The sequence below is a fragment of the Pseudonaja textilis genome, chromosome 2 (genome assembly GCF_049901715.1).
Source record: "Pseudonaja textilis isolate UNSWEBS1 chromosome 2, rPseTex1.2, whole genome shotgun sequence".
NCBI lineage: Eukaryota > Metazoa > Chordata > Lepidosauria > Squamata > Elapidae > Pseudonaja > Pseudonaja textilis.
Genome location: NC_141991.1, coordinates 163,858,104 through 163,867,676, shown reverse-complemented (window position 1 = coordinate 163,867,676; position 9,573 = coordinate 163,858,104). Strand labels below are relative to the sequence as shown.

The window sequence follows — 9,573 nt, the reverse complement described above, 5'->3', positions numbered from 1 at the left end:
AAGCTTAAGATTCAGACATCTGTAACAAAAGCTATAGTATTTCTCAAGCTCTAAAATTCCTATAAAGTTATGGTCCTCATATATTACCAAACAACTCTCAACATCCTTTTCTCTTGACCAAAATGACTGGAACTGTCAGGAGTTGTATTCAGCAGCATTTGAAAGGCACTAGGTATCTCACTTTGCTTTAAGCAATGATTTACAAGATTGACTCATCAATATTCCACATATTTCTTCCTCACTTCTTTCGGTACTTGGTTTGGTTTTAGAAAATTATATTTAAGTTTATACCCCAACCAGTAATACAATCTTGTATCTTAAAATCAAGCTCATAGTTTTTGCCAGAAGTAAGAATTTTGAATAATCAAGCTACATTATGATAAAATAATAGTATACATAAAGGCTTTTTACTAACCCTTTTTACTAGAACCCTTTTTACTAACTAAATATTAAGCAAATTAATCAAAGGTAAACCAAGTAGCATTCTACTGCATTTTTAAACTTAATCCAAGATGGCTTTTCCCCAGTCATTAAGGACAAAATCCATAATGGGAATTGTGAGCCAAGGTATTTGAGTGTATCAGGTTGCCTATTGTAGTCTAAATCATGATTTGAAAGACAGGGAATATTGACTAGGTCTACAACCACACTAAGCCATGATTTATTTTCATCATAACTTATTGAATATGCCATAATGCACAGGATCAAATAATGCTAAGCAATAATTTATAAACCATAATGACTCACTACATAATCATACCAAATCAAAATCAAACAAACCACATTATGAATTATTGGAAGGAGGAAATCCTGCCCATGATTATATTTGAATCAAGCTTATCTTCTAGCTAAGAGCATTTTAGCTAAAAAGAATAATGAACTAACAAAGTTGCTAGATGGGCAACTTTTCAGTTCTGGAAATAGAAATTTGGCATACAGCCCCCTCAAATGGACAGATGATTTCCAGTCTGATATAAATAGCATATTTCATTTTATAATAATTCAAATGCATATATAAAATAGAGATGATGGTGAAAATTATGAGATGGAAAAATATTTCATTTCATAAAACTATTGCAATAGCTTTTTAAATTATGCTTTGGGGTGGGGAAGGGTACATTATTTACAATATAGTGATACACATTGCTTCCTATCAACTTGCCTAGCTGCCGCCTACATCTAGATCCCTAAAGTAATATTTTTAGTAGAGGGATTCTACAGCAATATTGCAAAACATATGACAGAGATATTTAACCAAAATCTATACAGGCTGCAGGAATCTTTAAAAATATGAAGTATTTAAGTTTCAGCAATGTTGCTAATGTAATTCTACTTATTAGCAGAAAATATGAAAAACATTTAAATGTTACATGCAATGTACATAACCAGTCAGGAAAGTATGATGGGACAATACAGAATTACATTCATTTATCCAAATTGATGTTTATAATGAAGTTAATCAATAGCCCTGAACTATGCTAGTTTTTGTGTGTGTGTGTGAAATACAATTTTACTACCAAGGACATACTGTCATAATCATATATAATTCTCATACTAAATGGATATTTAAAGAGGGGTATTTTATTCTCTGTTTGGGGGATTATATTTATTTCACATAACCAGTATAATTTAACTCTGAAATTAAAATATTAAAGAAATTGTTTTATCCATTGTTATAGGCAAAATAAAGTGATACTTTAGAAACTGAAGGCAGCTGAAAGTTCAGCAGGACTGTTTCAAAGACTTTCCCATGTGTAGACACAGCCATTTTGCTTTGTCTTTTAAGCGGTAAGAGCTGCTTCAATACTTTGTGGAGATACTTTGTCAGTGCACTTGGTGAAGCCTGCCTTCAAATGCTTTGTATAATGTCAAATATTCAATCTTCATACTACCCTTTCTACTTTAATACCACTTTTATTTCTTCCTGCTATCGTATTTTTCAGTTCCACTGAAACTATGGACTCCCATGTTTTGTACCAAAATCCAATCATATTTTAAAAACACATTAAAGTTTCAAACAACAGACCACATAGCTCAGTGAACTAAATCTCATAGTTTTGTTTAATAGCAGCTGTTTCAAACATGCCCTTTTGAAACTAAAGGATATGAACTTTGTGGAAACTTCTTGGATATATATATATATTAGTTTCAAAAGGGCATGTTTGAAACAACTGCTATTAAACAAAACAACACATTTATAATACGGTCAACAATGTACAAACAAATGTATTAAGGCTTCTGACCAAGTTCACACTGTCCTTTGCTAGATGCAGGTATAATGACACATACTGATCAAATTGGCTATTAATGCTGGGTACTGATACATCTAGAAAAACATGCATGAATAGGTATATGGAGGACCAGCTAGCAGTGATTTTAATGATTGGAAAAAGGGATGTTATGACTAAAATAACTATAAGCATGCTTTGTATCTTGTATATAGTTTCCTTCCCATTTTTGGAACTGAGCAAGTATCTGGACAAAGATGGTTCAAACTGGTGTGTTTACTTAGCCCTTTCTCAGACAAAAAAAAAAAGTTTTTAAAAAAATTAATGGACATAGTTTGCAGATAAATTGAGATCAAAATTATATAGGAGAACTGTCCTAAGAATAATTAAGGTATGAATTGCAAACCTACATATCTAGAAGGCATATACTGAACATATTTAATAATTGCTTTTATAAGTGAAATAACATAGGGATTAGATTGCAGTTTTCACAAATTTCTTTATGGAAAAAGTTAAGAAATTATGTTTCTAGTCTTGAACAATCTTTGTTAAAGCAAACTTCAAAATGGCAAAAAAGGAAGTCAAGGGACATAGGTTGTCTTCTGTTAACTTAAGATGTAATAGTTTCCTCCTTGTTTACAAAGAAAAGGAATTAATAGCACTTCCTATTTACTTGATGCTGAAGGTGAAACTATTAGTGCATAAAAGAAAATAATTAAATGGTATTTTAAAAGAAAACATGAAGAAAAAGCTGTTAACTCTAGCAACAATTGTGTACACTGTTAAGGTGAAATAGTACCTATGAAGCACTGATATATTTACTTCCCATATTTATGAACCTAAATGGTTCATAACCTAATGAACTTAAATAGTTCATAAATAATCTAAATAATCCTTCTGTAAAATTTTCATTTTCTGATAGTTGAATTTATGCTATGGAAATTTTCTTATAATAATACTGGCAGTCAGTCATAATAGCCTTTAGGTTATCTTGTTTTAAGTTAAGTTTTGGGGAAAGGCTATATTATATGAAGTACAGTCATACACATTGCCTCCTATTAACTTATCTAGCTGCCACAAAAATCTAGATCCATAAAATAATTCTTTTAGGAAGAGAGGAATTATGCAGCAACAGTTTAAAAGATAAGACAGAGTTATTTAACCAATAACTACATAGGCTGCAGGAATCTTTAAAAATACCTTGAATTATCTGAGTTTCAGGAATGTTGATTATGTAAATCCGGAGAGAGCAGGACTCAACAATTCTAAAAAAATACACGCCCTTGATATCTCATAATTTGTTGCGGTGTAGTGCCTATTCTTCTTGATCATGTCCATGTAATTTGATCTAGTCCTTGTAACAAATCACTGACAGACATGCATGCAGAAGATCATTTTATACTATACTGAAACACACTGTACCAGACCAGTATCAGAAATGTGCTTCTATTATTTTTAAAATATAAAGTGCATCATTATGAAATCACAAAACTGACAGACTTTCTGTCTGGACCATACAGTTTTAAAAGAGAGGTCAGGGCTTTAACATAAAATAATTCAAGAGGTACAAATTGATTATGTCCACCCTGCCCTCCTAGAATTGTTTTTGGCCACGCTTTTTTAGTGCAAATAAGCTAGAGTATTTTTTTCTCTCTCAAGTTTAAGGGATATGGCATTTTTGGGATGCAAAGAATATTTCTTTACATCGTAACAGATCCTTCTGCAAGCTTTTAACATGTTATTGCGACCTTCCAAAGAAGTGCATGTACTGTCAGATGTAAAGAGAAACTTTTTCCCAAATGACCATTTCAACTATTACCAGTATAAATTGGATCATATGTTCCTTGGGTTTAAAGATATAAACACATCCAGTTATGTCCAATAATAAGATGACTATATATACATATATTGTATATATACAATGTATGTATGTGCATATATATACATACATACATACATACATACATATATATATATGTTTTCTTAACATATATACATACATACACATACATACATATATATATATATTCTTACGTTTTCGCGGGTACTTACATGTATGGTATTCAGCTTTGTTCGGGTATTTTCCCACGTCGTTATAGTTGTGCTTTTAAAGTTGTAGCAACGTCATCATCAGGCTTCTGTATTGTGGTCGTCTGGCAGATGAGATTCTGCCGAAATGTTGCTACAACTTTAAAAGCATAACTATAATGACATGGGAAAATACCCGAACAAAGCTGAATACCATATCTATCTATCTATCTATCTATCTATCTATCTATCTATCTATCTATCTATCTATCTATCTATCTTGGGTTATTCGGGTTTTCTCCCACGTAAGATTGGAAGTATCTAGGCAATGTTTCGATAAAGTCTCATTCATCATCTTCAGGCTTGTGTCTTCGGCTCTGTGCTTCTCAGAGTAATGTGAGCTTGCAGCTGCTTCTTCCTTTTAACTGCTAGTGGGGGCTCACTTCAACTTCATCGAAACGTTGCCTAGATATTTCCAATCTTTTGCGGGCGAAAACCCAAATAACCAAAGATCCACATACAAATACCCGCGAGAACCTCAGGAAATATATATATATATATATATATACACACATATACATATACGTATACACACACACACACACACACACACATACATATATATATTAAGGCTCATGTGTAATCCCTCTCAGATGCTCACATCTGTGTTTAAGTCATTCACTGATTTGAAGAACATGGCAATGTGTGCCTATATACAGAGGAAACAAATCTTATTTAGTGGCACAGGAATACACAAATTTGGGGTGGGGGAAGACAGCAATATAAACAGGGACTGCTGACTATCTGGCTCAATACAAAAACAAGATAAAGTAGTGCAAACTTGTATAGGCCAGTATATTAACTAATATACACTTTTACTCTAGTGGTAAATAACATTTTATCTATTTGCTAAACAAAAGCTGCAGAAGAAATGTGTTCTTGAAACACCAAAAATAGAACATTAATATGTGTGTTTCTATTAAATTTGATAAGGTAAAGTTTCCATAAAAATGTATCAATTGATTTTTTTTAAACAAAACCTGTTATATATGATGAAATAGGAAAAATAGAAAGGCAAGAGATGGGAAAATGTGAGCATCAGGAATTCATACATTCATGCATTCCATGTTGTATAACTGGACATTACTATTACTACAGGCATTGGGATGTGCATCAGCAAATTAGCAGAATGGTAATTTAGGCTTAGACAATTTACTACAAGTCTGCTATCAAATCAACAACAGCACATTAGACCTCTAATTTTCCACCTTAGATCATATACTTTCATACCAGTATTTACTTAGAATCTTTCATGACTTGCTCTGGCCCACAGACTATTAGTAATTGAAAAATTAAAACTAGATTTGAGTTTGAAATTAAACATTATTAGTTATTTCTGAAACAGCCAAATACTCATTAGGTCAAATTTCCAAATATTGGGTAAATCACCTAAAACAGTGACATTAATTTTCTTTTCCTTTGTCACAACTACGGCACAAATTTCTAAAGTTCCTTTGATGATTTTGGTGCAATCTTTTTTTCTTTTCTTTCTAAATAAAAGCATTTGGGCAACTTTTCACACTAAATAAAATGCAAGGATATGATCTCCATTTTTACTAACAATCCTTGAGAAAGGAGGTCACAGCATAGTTTTAAAATGGTGCTGAAATGGAAATACCAAGAAAAATACAACTAAAACTAGAAAATCATGCTCCTTGGCTAGTAGAGCACCTGGATATGAAAAAGAAATGAATATTGAGCCTGAACCAACCAATCTAGTTCTTTTAAAGAAAAAGTACTAGGTTTCAACATAGAAATAGCTTACACAGAATGGTCAAAAGCAAAAGCTTGGGCACTCTGAACTCCAATTTAAAATGTGATTAACAGCACAGTCCTTGCCATGTTGATGCAATACTGTATTTAGCTTCACTGTATTCAGTTTATTATATTCCCATTTAAATATAGATAATTGAAGTCTTAAGTGATGCCAAACAAACAATATATATATTTCATTTCTGTTTCATGATAAATCTTCTCCAGTCATTTTCTTGATATTTTTTAACATGGGTTAATGTTTAGCAAAATAAAAATACAGATTATAATTTGGAATAAATATTTCTGAGCTAAAATTTCAAAATAAGATCAATAGCTATTACTGAATACTTTAATTGCACCAATGTGAAATCTGATCTGCAGGATACCAACTAACTGATGCACCAAAATCTCTCAAAGTATTTTTTGAAGATAAATCACAAATTATTCTAATGTTTTTCCACACTGTAGACATTTAACCTTCCTGTTTAGAATTTTAATTCCAACGATTGTTCAGCTACTAAATTCCCACATCACAGCAACTTCCTAGAACCACTTAACCCCACAAATATAAAAATAGTTTTGAGATTTGTACTATTTAAATAAGCTCTCCTCACAAGATGTCAACAATCCATATAGAAGGGATGACATGATCAGCATTAAACATAGATATATCATTTAGAGGGCATCACTTAAATTACCGGGTTATCCTATGATCAGGTACCCATACCTAATCACCGATTTATCACTGGCCAATTCTTCCTCCCTTAAAAATATTTTATCATAATGCAACGAGCAGATTTACTTAGTTAAATATACCTTTCCCAATACAATCATTTAAAATTTAAAGGTCAGTTTTGGTCATAAATGCTCTTGGTTATTACAACACATCAATTTCATCTGGCATATTTGCATCATGTTACACTGCAACACAAACCTTATACATATTCCTTAAAGATTACAACAGAATTAGTGGTATTATACAGATTTGATAAACTTGTGAGGTTAAGAATCAGAATCACAGGGTAATTAATTGTTCCTATAAGAAACCAGAGAAGTTGCTGGGTGTAATTTAACATGAAAACCAGACCCATATATTGGAATTATCTAATAACAGGGAAGAACTTACAAAAAGAAAGGCAACTTCTTCCAACCATTACATATCAGTACCTCCTGGCATTTCTCTGCTTTATTTTTGGCCCATTGAAAAACATTCTAATCAAGACCCTCTTGTTCTTCTCCACTGTCCCCTCTGATATCCATTCTTTTCTCTTTGTGGCCATTGTAAATTCTCCTCATTTCCTCTTCATACTTGATAAAGTTTTCTCCAAATCTTGTCCATGCTTTGTATGGGACAGTTATGGTATTACGGTATGGAGGCCTCACTTCACTTACCTTCAAATAAATACCATACCTGTTAGATCCCACATCAAAGTAGAACCTCTTGTTGTCCACCCTGAAGGAAGTCCCCTCTGGGAGTTCAGGAGGATCATCCCCTCCACTCCTCCTTTCTTCTATGTCTCCTTCCCCATATTCTTCAATAAGTTGGACCAAAGCATCCCTGAATTCAATCATTCCCTGTGCTGGGAGGACAATAGTCTGTTCCTGCCCCAAACTGTGACCAAAATATCCTATCATGCCAGGTCCTCTAATCAAGGTTTGTCTAATCCTTAAGAAACGTCCACGTTGATTCTCCTTTAAGTCTAGGTAATATTTCCTATTATCTCTTTCGATATATTCAGTTTTTAAGACGCTATGAAGATGTTCCTCAGATCCCACTGAAGCTGGAGGCGAGGGTAGTTGATGGTGTTGCCGCCTTCTTGAATCTTGTTCTTTGCCATTAGCATGGTCATTCCGGTGACTCTGGCTGCTTTTCAAGCCCAAATGGGCATAGTGTTCTATGAAATCACCCAGGCAATCTTTCAACTCAGAAGCTACTGATAAAGATAGAGTCAGCTTGCTTTTTCTGATATTGTCCTGCCTGCCTCTTCCTATCCAGACTTCAGCTATCTTCAGAAAACGACCTCGGGAACTTTGCTTCACGTCCAGATAAAATCTCTTTTTTTGGATGTCCACTCTTTTGGAAGCCAGCTCCTGGATTTCCATGCAGCCCGCCTGAGAAGAGGAGGCAGGATAATGATACTGCTGCTGGGACTGGGAGTAAATGCTCCTGTGTAGGCCAGAGCCCCCCACACTCCTTCCTCCTCCTCCTCCTCTGCCTCTCTCCATCTTTAACCATCAACTGAAAATAACAAATATATAACAAAGATGCATAACATCATAAACATCCAGGAGATCCATTTCGCTTTCATGGCAATGGCCTCCCTGCACACAATTAATTTCCCCTAGAAAGTTATTTCACTCAACACTTTTGATTTTTAGCCTGGTATATAGAAAGGGGGGGGGGGGGGAGGAGTTCTTGTGGAAAATCATGTGCTAAATTGCTGAATGTCTGGCCGAAGTTAAAGGCACAGAATCCGTTTTTGAAAAAAAGAAACAGCCTTTTCCACCCTTCCCAACCTGCTCCTACCACATCAGCAACGTTAAACTGTTGACAGGAGGGGAAGTTTCTCCAGCCACGAAAACGTAGCTAGAGTACAAGGAGAGTTCTTTCACCGGGTAATTTTTTATTTTCCACTTTAAAACACACCCTATATCCTGTGTTATGGTATCGATACAGTGCTTGGGGGATTCGCTTGATAAGCCCGCGACTGAAGCCTTTTCTCCCGTCAGGTGCTGAACGACAGGCTTTTTCTGCTCCAGCCCAAGCTGCCTATGCCCGCTCGGGGAAGGGGATGGGGGGCAAGGTCCGTCTAAGAAACGGGGCAGCCCCGACCTTCCCGAACGGGCCTTCGCGCCACCACCAAACCCGATCGCGTCAAAAGACCTCTCGCCTTGAAAAGCGTCTCCTTCCCCGTTATAAACGGGCAGCCTAATTCCACGGGAGTCCTTCCATTCTCCACCCCTGGCTCCCCCCGCCACCCCACACCCTATGGGCGCCCGTACAAATTGTACCGACGGCCCCTCCAGGCGCCATGACACGCAATTGAGCCGGGGCGGGGGTGGGGGGGTGGAGCGGGTTAGCCAGAGGGGGGTGAAAAAAAAACCAAAACCCCACAGCGCAGGGCGGTCGACACTTACTCCATCCCTTCAACTGCCTCTCGCCGACTTGCTTCTCAACCAGCCGCGGCCGCTATCCGCCCTGGCCCCTGCAGCGCTCGCCTTCCCCGCGCGGCCGCCTCTGAGATGAGGGATGAGCGCTCCGCGATCCGGCAGGTCCTATTGCCGCCCGCTTCTTCGCCCTCCTCCGGGGCGCTGCTTCATGTTCGGCACGCGCCAGCCAACGTCAACCGCCCCAGCCGCAAGAAAACGATAAAAAAAAAAATAGCGTACCGAGCGGCCTGAGAGCAGGAATCCCTTTCTCCCTGCAACTTTGAAGCGCCCCGTCTCCCCCCACCTTTCTTCCAAACATGATAAACTACATCCCCCAGAATGACTTGCGTTG

At 36.4% G+C, this 9,573-nt stretch overlaps 1 protein-coding gene across 2 annotated transcripts; it reads right to left on the bottom strand.

Moving 5' to 3' along the window:
• Positions 1–5,114: 5,114 nt before the first annotated feature.
• PURG (purine rich element binding protein G) lies at positions 5,115–9,557 on the bottom strand. Of its 2 annotated transcripts, none has more exons than XM_026712807.2 (2): positions 9,210–9,557; positions 5,115–8,310 (listed from the first exon to the last, which is right to left on the bottom strand). In XM_026712807.2, exon 2 carries the CDS (start codon positions 8,295–8,297, stop codon positions 7,284–7,286), a length of 1,014 nt encoding a protein of 337 aa, XP_026568592.1. In that variant the 5' UTR covers positions 8,298–8,310; positions 9,210–9,557; the 3' UTR covers positions 5,115–7,283. The 2 variants fall into 2 exon arrangements, with proteins under 2 accessions (XP_026568592.1, XP_026568594.1); XM_026712809.2 differs by having other exon boundaries at positions 5,115–8,183; positions 9,210–9,533.
• Between the last annotated feature and the right edge of the window lie 16 nt (positions 9,558–9,573).